The sequence below is a fragment of the Pelodiscus sinensis genome, chromosome 17 (genome assembly GCF_049634645.1).
Source record: "Pelodiscus sinensis isolate JC-2024 chromosome 17, ASM4963464v1, whole genome shotgun sequence".
Lineage (NCBI taxonomy): Eukaryota > Metazoa > Chordata > Testudines > Trionychidae > Pelodiscus > Pelodiscus sinensis.
In genome coordinates this window covers 20,656,935-20,671,432 of record NC_134727.1, presented here as the reverse complement: position 1 = coordinate 20,671,432, position 14,498 = coordinate 20,656,935, and the positions used below count along the sequence as shown (strand labels likewise).

General features: G+C 46.8%; 1 protein-coding gene across 3 annotated transcripts in view; it reads left to right on the top strand.

Moving 5' to 3' along the window:
- The window catches only part of LOC106732388 (uncharacterized), a 137,409-nt gene extending 123,154 nt beyond the window's left edge, over positions 1 to 14,255 (top strand). For 2 of the 3 annotated variants that reach the window (XM_025187467.2, XM_075900291.1), the window contains 3 exons: positions 755 to 864; positions 6,127 to 6,236; positions 13,642 to 14,255. In XM_025187467.2, coding sequence (XP_025043252.1) covers positions 755 to 864; positions 6,127 to 6,236; positions 13,642 to 13,880 — 459 coding nt within the window. In that variant the 3' untranslated portion in view covers positions 13,881 to 14,255. The remainder of the gene's footprint in view (positions 1 to 754; positions 865 to 6,126; positions 6,237 to 13,641) is intronic. The other variant, XM_075900289.1, reaches the window with a different exon arrangement.
- Positions 14,256 to 14,498: the final 243 nt, after the last annotated feature.

The following is a 14,498-nucleotide window of genomic DNA, read 5'->3' as shown; positions in this document are numbered from 1 at the left end:
AAGCGCTCCGCTAGTTCGAATTAAGTTCGAACTAGCGGAGCGCTTGTGTAGCGCCTATCAAAGTTAATTCGAACTAACGTCCGTTAGTTCGAATTAACTTTGTAGTGTCGACATACCCTGATAGAAGGCAGCAATACTGGGAGGTGGGTTAATGCTTTCTTGTTTCCAAATTAGCCTCACCTGAACACAGCCCAGCATCTAGAGTAGAAAATAGAGGCCTAATTAGGAGGCATCTTGCAGCTGGGGTTAATTAAGCACCTTCTGCCAATGAAGGCCTCCAGGATTCCTATAAAAGGATTCCTCCCAGGCAGCAGGGGCGGAGTTTTTGGAAGGCGCACAGAGGAGAGCTGGAGAGCAGAGCTGAGCAAGCATGGAAATGCTGAACCCCAAGGACTGGCCTGTGATGAGAATGACTCGGTAAACGGGGACTCTTGCCTCTAGGGAAATACCAGGCCAACAAAGTGGGCTCTGTGAGTCTCTGAGGTGCTCAAGTAACCGCCAAGCAGTGCAGAACCACCAGGGAGCTACCAAGGGACTTTGTCACAAGAGCTACACGTACTTCAAACTGCTCATTACTAGGTTAAAAAAAAATCCAAGAGAAACGGACCAAATCCTCAGCTGCAGATGTGTCCACATAAATACCATTCACTCAAAATGAGGTTGCATTTCATGTTTAACTATTCAGGGCTTGCATTTATGTATGTATTTCTACCATGGTGCATGTTCCAACACTGCTTCTTCTAATTCTTTGCAGAGATGGATAGCTAATGTCATCACTAGAAAAAGCTGGGTTGGAAGCCTGAGCTATAAACTTCAGTCAAATTCCTGGATCATGGCTGATGGAGATGGAGCAATTCCACGTTGGTAAAATAAGTAGTTTCCATTTCTCATTCAGTTCACCTTTCCTTTATTTAGGGGTGATAAGATCATGGGGAAGTTTTCTTGGCCATATTTCAGTTGCTTACAATATATTTGAGAGAGTTTGTCTATGAGCAAGTGAGCGAGTCTGCCTGCCTGCCTGCCTGTCCTGTTGTTCAAGAATTCCTTCTAAACTGTAAGTAAGTGCTAGGAACACCAAATTCTTCTTCGAGTGATGTCCCCGTGGGTGCTCCACAGTTGGTGTCAGGCTCGTCCTGGCACTTCAGATCGGAGACTTTGCTAGCAATGATTGGGCAGGCTGTGCATGCGCGAGTGGAGAGCAGTGCTCCCGCCTTTGAAGTAGCACGCACAGCCTGCTTCTCAGTTCCTTCTCCACTGCCCAAAAGGAAAAGGAAAAAAAGCTGCCGCTACCAGCTTTCACTGCCGCGCAGGAGCAAGCCGCAGCAAGCAAACAAAAGAAAAAAGGAAACAGAAACCAGCGACCCACAAACAGTCTCAGCTGCTTGTACAGCTGTAGATAGCTTCTGGAAGACATGTCAGACTCTCTCCTGAGGAGAAAAGTTGCGGCAAATGCCGAGAAATTATGCCAGCTTCTGATGCCCACAGCAAATGTATACGCTGTTTGGCGGACACACATGTACCTCAGAAATACGTCCATTGCCGTAGCCTCACACCCAGAGCTCTCAGATAAAGGGAGCTCACAGTGCACACGCAGTCTATGAATAGAGCCCTGGACCCCCATAATTATCAAGGGAGCAATAAGGGCTCAAGTGCAACGTCTCAGGGCAAACATCCAAGCCCTTCTCCTCCCAGAACACACTCAGAACCTACACCTTCACCAGTCTCCTCTCCCCCCTCAAGTAGCAAAGGAGATGAGTCAACCATTTCAGGCACAGCAAAGTCTCGAGCTTCCTCAATAACAGGCTCAAAGACATATTTGAAACAGCCCTCAAAATCAGCTACCATAAAAAGGGCATTTAGCAAGGGCCCTATGGTGTCAGAGGCACCACTGGCATTAAGGGCACCTGCCTCAACGTGGGCACATTCAAGATCCCTGGCACACTGCCAACCTATGACACAATATTCACTTGCGGCACAGGAAACCGATGGGGCTACCTCCAGCCGCCCCCTAGTAGTCCACACTAAGGCTATGTCTAGACTACATCCCTCTTGCGAAAGAGGGATGTAAATTAGACATATCGAAATTGCAAATGAAGCCAGGTTTTGAATTTCCTGTGCTTTATTTGCAAAATGGCAACCATGCATTCTTTCAAAAATGGGTATTTCAAAAGTGAAACTCCTGTCTATACGCAGTTCTTTCAGGAAATAATCCCTTTTTCAAAAGATCCTGTAAACCTCATTGTTTGAGGAGTACAGGATCTTTTGAAAAAGAGCATTTTTTCAAAAGAACCGCGTCTAGATGGCGGTTTCACTTTCAAAATACCTGCTTTTGAAAGAACACGCAGCTGCCATTATGCAAACGAAGCGTGGGAAATTCAAATCCTGGCTTCATTTGTAATTTTGATATGTCTAATTTACATCTCTCTTTCGCAAGAGGGATGTAGTCTAGACATGCCCTAACTCTAGATCCCATGCCACCACCCATGCTACCACCACAAGTGCTGACCAGTGCTACACCCATGCCACCACCACAAGTGCCGACCAGCGCAGCAATGGATCACAAGCCTGCATTCCATCACTGTTCCTCAGGTTGCAAAACACAAGCACCACCAGGACATGACAGGCAGTCTAGGAATCCTGTCCTCTCCTGAGCCTTCACTACGACGCCATTCACAATCCCCACTATGAACAAGGGACTCGCCATAGTCACTGTCCTTATCACAATTCAGTGCCTACCACGAGGATACAGAGAGCATGTTCTCCTCGCAGCACTCCTCCCCAGATAGGGCACATGCACGTTATGGGACATACAGACCACCGCATTACCAACATCCTCCATGGCACACTGATTGGTATTGCTATGACATGCATTGCAGACAATGGTCCCCCTATCGTATTGGACACCACAACACACTTCCACTGGACTGCCTACACCTGCACGAAGGTCACTCTGTACACTCAGATGCATCACATTCCCCATCTGAAGGCTCAGATCTAGAGGAATGACAGATTGAGGATGACCCAGCGGTCCACGGGTCTGATATAGCACCAAATGATAATTCATCCTCCACTCCTGATGTAGTGGTTATTCCAAATGACCCAACACCCACTGATGATATTAAGCAATTCCAGGACCTATTTAAAAGGGTGGCTACCAGTCAGGAAGTAAAAACTTAAAAAACAACAAATAGTATGGTAGCACTTTAAAGACTAACAAAACATGTAGATGGTATCATGAGCTTTTGTGGGCACAGCCCACGTCAGATAACCGGAGTATTGGATGTCCAAAACCATAATTAAATAGGAGAGAAGGGAGGGGGAGGTCCAGGAGAAACAACACAAACTCCTAAAGAATCTACCTGACTTTTAGCCTTTCTCACTTTATCCCTACATGCTCTAACCTCAATAAGGTAGCTTTCTTTACTGATCCCTCCCATTTTCCACTCCTTATATGCTTTCTGCTTTTTCTTAATCTCCTCTCTGAGATACTTGCTCATCCAGCTTGGTCTAACACACCTGCCTATAAATTTTTTCCCTTTTCTAGGGATACAGGCTTCTGACAGCTTCTGCAACTTTAACTTAAAATAATTTCAGGCCTCCTCCACGTTAAGATCCATAATTTCTTTAGTCCAATCAACTTCCCTAACTAATTTCCTTAATTTACTAAAGTTAGCCCTTTTGAAATCAAAAACCCTAGTCTCAGATTTATTTTTGTTTATCCTTCCATTTAATTTAAACTGAATTAGCTCATGATCACTCGAGCCAAGGTTGTCTCCTACAACCATTTCATCTATGAGGTCCTCGCTACTCACCAAAACCAAATCTAAAATAGCATCCCCCCTTGTTGGTTCAGCAACTACTTGATGCAGGAATTCATCAGCTATCACATCTAGGAAAATCTGAGCCCTATTATTATTACTAGCACTTGTTCTCCAGTCTATATCTGGAAAGTTGAAATCTCCCATGATTACACAGTTTCCATGAGTATTTACTTCATTAAAAACATTAAAGAGGTCTCTATCCATATCCAAATTGGATCCTGGTGGTCTAGAACACACCCGAAGCACTATCCCAGGGGAGGATCTGATAGTTTTCTTCCCCAATGTGATTTTTGCCCAAACGGACTCTGTCTTCTCCATTCCATCACTTTTTATTTCTTTACAGTCTACCTCATCTTTGATATACAATGCGACTCTACCACCTTTAACCTTATTACTGTCTTTCCTAAACAGCACATACCCTTCAATACCTGTACTCCAGTCATGCCTAGTATTCCGCCATGTTTCTGTTATTCCTATAATATCTGGTTTCACTTCCTGGACCAATAGCTCTAGTTCCTCCTTTTTGTTACCTAGGCTCCTCGCATTGGTGTACAAACATCTTAATTGTTGCTGTTTGGCCTCATTCACATTCTTTACCCAATTTGGCACAGACATTATACCTCCAATATTACCTATCAGACTAGTATCCACCCCACCCTTCCTCATGTTCATTCTCCTACCCCCAGCTATATCCTTTCTTACTTCGTTTTCCTCCCTCTCAGTGTTAAAATCTGGCGTAGAGATTACCTGGACATCTCCCAACCGTCTCCTCCAAATTCCTAGTTTAAAGCTCTCTTAATAAGTTGAGCCAGCCTCCATCCTAGAAGTCTATTTCCCTCCCTACTTAGGTGAAGTCCATCTCTAGAGAACAGTCTTCTGTCCATAAATGCCTCCCAGTGACCATACATCCCAAAGCCCTCCTTATAGCACCAGTGCCTAAGCCATCTATTGATCATCATAATCCTGTCACATCTTAGTTGCCCTTCTCTAGGAACAGGCAGAATCCCACTAAAGATCACCTGAGCCTCAATTTCCTTGAGCATCCTCCCCAGCCTAGCATAGTCTCCCTTAATTCGTTCCAGTGAGAAATTAGCCGTATCATTTGTTCCTACATGAAGGATGATCAATGGATTCCTTCCTGCTCCCTTAATAATTCTCTTCAACCTCAGTTCCACATCTCTTATCTTAGCACCTGGCAGACAGCACACCCTTCTATTCTCTGGATCAGCTCTGGTTACAGGCCTATCTATTCTTCTCAATAAGGAGTCCCCAATCACATAGACCTGCCTTTTCCTAGTGATAGTGCAATTCTCTGGTCTATCTCTAGCTTCCTCTGGCTGCAAGTCCTTGCCATTCCTATTTTCCCTTGTAATGCTCATTATTGGTGTTGTCTCCATTAAGTCTTCCCCTTTATCTATGGGACTAGCCACTCTTCTCTTCTTCCTTACCCTTCCATCCTCATTATCTACCTGCTGTACCCCTTCTACATTTTCCAGCTCCACATACCTGTTCTTGAGCTCTGTTTTTCCTTCACTGACCCATCTTTTCCTCTGCTTGGTCCTCTGAGTCACATGCTTCCACTGTCCATTTTCTTCGCCCAGCAGTCCCCCCTCTGAGGCCCTTGATCCTGCTTCCATCTGCATATCTGGCTCAACTAAGCTTTCCCCTTCAGCCACATCATGCCTTTGCCCCATCATCTGCTCAAACCCCCTTCTAAACTCGACCAGAGTTTCCACCTGCATCTCCAGTCCTCGGATCTTTTCTTCCATCAGCTCTATGAGGCGGCACTTCATGCAAACAAAACTCCTTTCAGGTACCCCCTCCAGAATCATGTACATACCGCAGCTACCACATCCAATCATCCTCCTTGTGTTCTCTACTACTTGGGCCATGGCCACTAATGCCTCTGTGTCTTATCTACTTTCTCACCAAAATCCTATTAGTCCGGTGAACACAAAAACAAACCAAAACACCCTCTCCACAGCAAAAACAAACTCCAAACAAGTCCCACAATCCAAACTCCCTTTACAAACTCCCACTCAAACTCCCCTGTTTACAGCTCTGTTTGCTGCTCCTGTGCCGCTGCAGCTATCTGTGCCACTGCCTGACTAGAAGGCTACCTTTATAGGACCCCTAATCAGTGAAGTCCCGCCCCCTAATCAGGGCTCAGCTTCTCTCCCAGCACACTGCCCCTCCAACAGAACTCCCACTCAAACTCCCCTGTTTACAGCTCTGTTTGCTTGGCTTCTGTGCCGCTCCTGTGCCGCTGCAGCTATCTGTAAAAGTGCTTTGTTTTACTTTGCAGGGGTTTCAGAGCAGTTCAAGATTTATGTGTGCAAATTAAGCCCGCATCTGGAACCTTCATTTCCTTTGCCTGCTCTGAACGGGCTTCTTGGATCTGCAAGGGAGCCCCAGGTGAGAGTGCACCTTGAATACAGTTGCGCCTTGTACAGCAAAATGCCAGAAAGATGCCTCAGGTGCAGCTTTCCAAAGCTCATCTGCTGCTTCATACCCTGACCAGGATTCCTCTCCCTTTGTAGGAACTGCCTACACCCAGCCAGAGTCTTGCGTTGGTATAGAGAGGAGCTCCAATGTGTTTACAAGATACACCAGACTCGATGCACTCCTAATCCTGGACCATGGGCATATCACTGTGTAGGCAGTGGTGTAATCATAGCTTGTGTACATGTACCAACACTAGCTTTAACCTAGCTAGCATGGCTCAAAAGAAGCAGTAGCACAGGCTAGACAAACCCACTGGAAACCAGCGTGGGTATGGTCTGATGTTGCTAGTCTGTACCCCCACAACTTCCCTGCTATTTGAGCCATGCTGACTAGATTAAAGCTTGTGCAGGTATAGCTTTTCAAGCTGCAATCATAGAGCCCTGTGCAATACAAAATTTTGTATCCGCATCTTTATCCGCAAAAATGAGCCATGGATATCTGCATCTACATCTGCAGATGCGGATACTCGTGGATATAAAGCAGATTTCTTCTTTAAAGAGTGTTCCCATGGCTGCTCCACCTTAAGATGTGCCAGTGCTGCTGCAGCACTGTTGGTCGGAGACTTTTGATAGCAGTGCCCCACCTTGGTCAGCTGTGCATGCGGAATGCCGATGTGCAAGGCTTGAAACAGACATCCCGCGTGCACAATCAACTGCCGCCTCAGTTCCTTTCTGACTGCCGTAGGCTTCAGTCACAGCAGAGCAGTTGCCCCCATTACAAACGTTAGTAGTTTAGAGTAGAATTAGCCATTTAATGTTAGTTTTAGCATTAGCCAGTTAGAGATTGTTGTTTCTTTAAAAAAAAAAAAGAACAATAAAGCAGAGAATTTCTTTCCTCCGCTCTCTCACAAGCCGCAATCTACACTGCGTGTAAAGACTGCCAGTCTCAACCGTCTGAGACCTTTTACATTTTAACACTTCCTGGGACGTGCCTGGCTTCCCAGGATTTAAAAAGTGTGTATTTTGCAAATTGTCAATCTCAGTTTCGTACCTGGACATGTTGAGTGCGTCCATTGCTGTGAACCACAACACAGAACAGTGCTCGCATTGCCTGAAATTGACCAGCTTGAGAACTCATCAAAGATGTCCTCGTACCCAGACAAGACTTCGCCCCCTGGATTTATGTCCAATGCGGAGGCTTCTGATAAGGGGGCTCCCATTTGCCTAAGCCCCAAGGATAAGGACAGGGTTAAAATTCCCCCAAAAGAGGTCCCAATGTTCATCAGGCTCTGACTCTCCTCCCAGAAAGCACCAGGCATATAGAAATCCCGCATCTGTGCCTACTGCTGCTAAGTTGCAGGAGAAACATACGGGGAATGGGGTTGGCACCCACAAAAGCCAAGACTCCAAAGAGAAGATCCAACCTTCCTCACGCTTGCTGAGCTTGGCGCCAACACTGACAAGCTCCATGCGGGCACCAGTGAAAGTGCCTTTAGTGCATAAAGAGACAAGACTTCAATCAGCACTGGCACCGAGCTCTGCTGAGCAAGCTCATGAGGCCTCGGCACCAGGGAAGCGCATGAAAGCACTTAACAAGCAGCCAGCACTGGCTCAACCTACAATGCTGGTACCAATGATCCAGATCCTGCCAGTGCCCATTCCCTTCCCCCTACCTACGCTGCCTCAGTTTACCATCGCAGCAGAACTAATGGTGGCATCAGTGCCAGGAATGCCATTCTTTGGGATTGATGGCACCCCTAATACAAAATACAGTGTCTCCTCAACACCTACCTCAGTACTGTCCATAAGGAGTGACAATGATGACGCCATCAAACCTATGCAGATACTTACTCCCAGAACTTTGTCACCCAAACCAATGCAGCAAGTGCAGCAGTGGCAACAACCACAATGGTTCCCTCCAACCATGCCCCCTCCAACCATGCCAGCCAACTGGCCATATTGGGACCTGTGGGCAGCACATAGAGCGCAGCAGCCCTAGCATCTGTAGCTGCCACAGACACCCAAGCCTTAGGTCCCCAGTACTTGTTCTCCTGATCAATCCTATTTTTCAGAGAACAAAGAGGAAGGCAACTTCACAGGAACAGAGTGAATATCAGACTCGTCCTCACCTACACACCTTTCTTCCTCATTGCCTGACAACACAATCATGCCCTCACCACCAAACGCGGGGGAAGATTTCAGATCATTTCAGGAACTTTTAAAATGTGTGGCAGATACACTGGAAATATCTCTGACAGCTATGCTCGAGACTCAGTATAAGCTGATGAGTATTCTACATGCTCTGCAACAGGCCAGACTCATGATTCCCATGAATTAAACGCTCATGGACCCTGCAAAAACCATATGGCAGATGCTGGCCACAATCCCACCAACTTGCAAAAGATCTGACCGCAAGTATTACATGGCCCCCAAAGGTGCAGTCTTTCTAGTCACACATCCCATGCCAAACTCCCTAGTGGTCAAAACAGTTAATCAGAGGGGCAAACAGCAGGGCATGTGCACAGTCCCCTTTGATAAGGACTGAAAATGCCTGGATCTAATGGGCAGGAAGATTACTCATCAGCCAGCCTTCAGCTCCAAATTGCAGATTATGTAGCCCTCCTCTCAAAGTATACACATCACACATTCGATCAACTTGCAAATTTTATTGAAGATCTTCCAGACAATAGAAGAGAACAATTCAAAGCAAACATCAGTGAAGGAGCATTAATCTCCAGAACAGCCCTACAGGCCACACTAGATTCAGCAGACACAGCCTCAAGATCCCTGGTGTCAGCAGTCGTCATTAGATGTGCTTCGTCACTCCAACTCTGAAGCTTCCCAAGGGAGGTCCAGTACATGGTTGAAGATCTATCATTCAAAGGCACGAAGCTGTTTGCTGAATCCACCAATGCCTCGCTACATATTCTGAAAGACTCATGAGCCACACTGAAGACACTAGGCATCACACACCTCTGAATAAAAGAAAAGAGGGAAGATCTTTTACACAGAGATAAACCAATCCTGTTTAAACTACAGCCAAGACACTACAACAACAGATGCCAACCAAGACCGAACAGGTGCAGACAAGCCTCTGACCAGGCAGCTACTAAACAACCCACAACCACAGGTGTTATGAAGGTCTGGTCGAGGGTCAGACAGCACCGACATTTCCAAGGCAGCAGTACAAACCCTGTACAATATTTGGCAGTGGATTAGCTGCATTTTATCAAGCATGGTGAACCATCAGCACAGACAAGTGGGTGCTGAAGATCATCAAAATGGGTTACTGCATGCCATTCGTTACCAACTCCACTCCCAACCCCTCTCCCTGTTCTTTTTCAGGGACCCCTCTGAACACAAGCATGTGGTCGCATAAGAGGCTCAACACCTCTGATAATTAGGGGCCATAGAAGAGGTTCCACCACACAAGGGGCAGGGATTCTAGTCCCACAATTTTCTCACCACCAAGAAAACGGGGGGTTGGAGACCAATATTGGATCTCCGAAGACTCACTTGGTTTGTTTGCTAGCAACGGTTCAAGATGGAAACCCCAGCCACCATCTTTCCTACCTTGGAAAAGGAAATTTGGCTGTCCACCCTCAACCTTCAGGACGCATATTTTCATATCTTGATACATCCGGCCCACAGAAGGTTCCTTCGCTTCATTATAGGGACTTACATTTTCAATATAAAGTGTTGCCTTGCAGGCTCTCAACCACCCCAAGAGTCTTCTCGAAGGTAGTGGCAGTGGTGGCGGCCCACCTACGGAAAGGCAGCATCACCATATTCCCATACCTAGATGATTGCCTGCTAAAAGGCACCGCAGTGTGTGACACAGAGCAGGCAGTCACAGCCAACAGAACAGTTGTTTGATACTCTGGGCCTACAGCTAAATCTGGAAAAGTGTGTGCTCACCCCCACGCAGAACATAGAATTCATAGGAGCACACTTGGATTACAAAATAGCAATGGTGTCACTCACAGCACACAGGTTCGCAACAATCAAAGACCTGATATCCCTAACACCAGCCCATCGACAATAGCACAGAAGTGCCTACAACTACTGGGACACATGGCAGCAGCTACGTTTGTGGTACGACATGCCCGACTGCACATGAAACTGCTACAGGCCTGGTTAAGGACAGTATACAAGCCTACTTGCACCACATAAACAGAAACTTTTCCATGCCAACAAAATAAAGTCCACATTCATGTGGGGGACACTGCACCAAAACGTGTGCAAATTGGTCCCATTCTAGCAACCACCTGCAACGCTAACAATCACAACAGAAACCTCACTAAAGGGGTGAGAAGCCCATTTGGACAAGCAGGTTGTGGAGGCCATATGGGACAAGGAGGAGGCTAAGCACATAAATGTACTCTAATTCCGGGCAGTATGCAATGCATGCATCCATTTCCTACCAATGATCCAGAACAAAACGGTTCAGATATTGATGGACAATGTCACAACAATGTACTACATCAGCCAACAAGAGGGAGCATGATCTTACCAGCTATGTTGTGAAGCAATGAAACTGTGGGAATTGTGCATCCTGAGGAACATAACACTGATTGCAACCTACCTCTCAGACAAGGACAACATCCACATGGACTGCCTTAGCAGAAATTTCGCACAAAAACATGAGTGGGAGATCAACCCCACCATACTGAACAATCTGTTTCAGACGTAGGGTTTTCCCATAATGGACCTCTTTGCCACCCACAGAAACAAGAGCTGCCCGTATTAGTGCTCCACAGTGGGCTTGGGGCCCCAATCTTTGGGGGATGTGTTCAGCATAAAATAGGCAGCACCCCTCCTGTATGCTTTTTCCATTAATTCCACTGATCCAACACACCCTCTTGAAAATCAAGTAGGACAGAGCCAAAGTTATACTCATAGCCCCGAGCTGGCCCAGGCAGACCTGGCACCTGTTACAGATGAGTGTACATCCACCGTGCTGCCTCCCACCAGTCCGATCTCTGCTCACACAGCAAGACGGGCAGATACACCACCCAAAGATCCACACACTCTTCACGCGTGGATGCTAATTGGCTGATGTCCGCAGAAATGAAGTACCCTCAGGAAGTACGACAAATTCTTCTGAACTGTCACAGACCTGCAATCAGAAAAACATAAAAGTGGCGTAGGTTCTCAACCTGGTGCTCAAAACAGAACTGCACCCCATCAGAGGCAGGGGTTCCAAAAGTACTCACCTGCTAGAACTACACAACTCAGGATTACCAATTGTAAGCTCAATTAAAGTACATCTTGCCGCCATGGCGGCACTACACCCACCAGTACAAGGCTATTTAGCTCTCACTCACCCATCCATAAAAAGATTCCTCAGAGGCCTACACAATTTGTTTCCACTACAAAAAACCCCAATTCCAGCAAGACATCTCAACCACATCCTCAGGGCAGGGCCGGACAGAGGCATGGGCAAGCCAGGCAGCTGCCCAGGGTGCCAACCGATGGGGGTGCCTGATGGCAGCTGTAAGGGACACGCGGTGTCCCTTACATCTGCCATCAGGAGCTGTGCACTTGGCTCCTGCAGCGTCAGCCCCGCAGTGCCGGCCCCATGGCGCCCTTCCCCCCACGGCTGCGGGGCCCTGCACGGCCCATCGCGTGTGCCAGCAGCGCTAGCTGGGCCAGGCTGGGCAGCGCATGAACCATGCGCCCCCGGGGGTGGGCTCCGGGCTGCACACCAGCAGCCATGGCTGGCGCACGCTTGCGCCGTTCGCCCTAGGGGATGGTGCTGTGCGCCCGGGCCCAGGGCGCCAAAAGGGCTCGGGCCGGCCCTGCCTCAGGGCACTTGTGGACAAGTCCTTCGAGCCACTGGCTACATTCTCCCTTCTATACCTATCAATGAAGGTCGCTTTTCTAGTTGCAGTTACCTCTGCAAGAAGAATTGGGGAGCTAGGAGCATTAATGGCGGACCCTCCATACACAACATTTCATAAGGATAAGGTGGTCCTCCGAACCCGCCCTTCCTCCCAAAAGTACTTACCTCTTTTCACTGCAATGAACCCATATACTTACCCATCTTCTTTCCTAAACCTCTTAAGGACAACAGAGAAAGGGCACTACACAACCTTGAAATCTGCAGGGCAATAGCCTTTTATATAAAATCTACAGAGGCCTTTCCAAAATCTCCACAACCCTTTGTGTCATTTACAGAGAGATCACAGGGGTTACCAATATCCAAATAAAGGCTATCTAAACTGGTCTCGGGTTGCATACATCTAGCCTACAACAAATCCTAGAAGGCGCCTCTGGCAACCATACGTGCTCATTCCACAAGAGTAATGGCAGTAATAATAACCTTCCTTAGGGGCATACCAACAGAAGACATTTGCAAAGCTGCCACATGGGGCTCACATTCATGCAGCATTTCGCCATCCAGTCATTTGCAGACATAGACATGCATTTTGGCCGGACCATACTCGCAGTTACTGAGTCAACACTACCGAAGCACCCACCACCAAGCATGAATACTGTTTTGTAGTCACCTTAAGGTGGAGCACCCACGGTAACACTCCTCGAAGAAGAAGGGAAGGTTACTCACTTTGTGCAGTAACTGGAGTTCTTCGAGATGGTTGTCCCCGTGGGTGCTCCACCACCTACCCTCCTCCCCTCTGGTTCGGACTCTACTACATCCAGGTCAGAGAAGGAAGTAAGGAAGCAGTTGACTGTGTGCTCGGGATGGTCATTTCAAGCACCGTGCACCGACATTCTGCGTGCACAGCCAACCAGGGGAGGGGGGGCACTGCTATCAAAAGTCTCTGACCCATAGTGCAGCAGCACTGGCGCACCTGAAGGTGGAGCACCTGCAGGGACAACAATCTCGAAGAACTCCAGTTACTGTACAAGGTTAGTAACCTTCCCATCTGTGGATCTGCAGGGCTCTATGCATTCACCTCTATGAGTGCACTGTAGATGTACCTGGCCCAGCATCGTACCTTAAATTACACTGGCTGCCAATTTTCCCAAGAAGTTGGGATCAGTGAGGTGTAGGGAAGATATAAGGGAGATGAGTAGTCCAGGACTATCTATGCTGCTCTTATGCCATTAGAAGTTCCACATATGTTGGAGTGATCTTTGCTTGCATGTCCTGCTATGTCAACTTTAGGTACAGCCCAAGTGCATCAGCAAAGCAACCTGACATCATCCTACAATCTGAGCCAGTAATTTACAAATTCAAACCCAATCAAGGTTAAATATATGAGGGCTACATTCTGTGCTGACTTAGAACCTGGGTAATGACATTATAGCCAGTGGGTTCGGAGGGGAGTAGGGGGAAACTAGTGCAGAATTGGTTGAGACCCGTATTTAGGTTTAGCATCTTTGATTTTTTTCTCTGTTTGTTTTGCCAGTTCCTGGAGCACAGGATTCCATATATAAGTGGTGGACAACGTGGATCTCATCCCTTTTAGTGTCAGTTTTTGTAGTTGTTGTGAGTGTGTTTGTTACATTTAAAGCTGCCCGGTGGAGAATACATGTGCCAGTAGAAGAGACTGGTGGGAAAGAGCAGAGTAGTAAAGTGGCGATGGAGAGTTTGGCTTCCTGGGATGACAAGACCTTCAAGTCTCAAAGGAACAACCCCTTGAATTAGATTGTTGTGTTTATGGGCTCAGAAGGCAATCTTATCCCAACCTTTGCAGATCAAAGGTTTGGCTTTGAGGAAGAGGTTTAAAGTAGAAGGGACAGAGGTTAGAGCACTGTAACAGATACAAAAACTTTAACTTGAAATGTGTTGAATGTCTTAATTGCTTTTTGTTTAGTGTTTTATTCTTTTTGAGAGCTCCCAACCATCTCTAGTGACTCAGTCCATCAAGTTGTATATGTCTGACCCAGCACCATTTTCAGCAAAGCAGAAAAACCCTAGAATATGACTCGTCATATATATTTCCTTAAATCGTCTTGTATTTCACTCAGGAGAAGTTTTCATCTGTGTTTTTTCTTTAAGCAGTTCAATAAACTCTGAACTAGAAAACATGGCTTTGTTTGCTAGATGATTTTGCAGCTGTTTAGGGTGTTTAAAGCTGCAGGAATGGATTAATATATTCAGTCTTGTATCATGCTGACAAATACTGTAAAGGCAGATTCGGAATAAGTGATATAGCTCCACTGAGTTCTCCTCTGTGTGTCTTGTATCTCTTTACCAGTTTACATAGCTAAGGACCTGGTCTTCAATATTAAGCTCTTGGATAATGGTACAGTACTTAGCAGA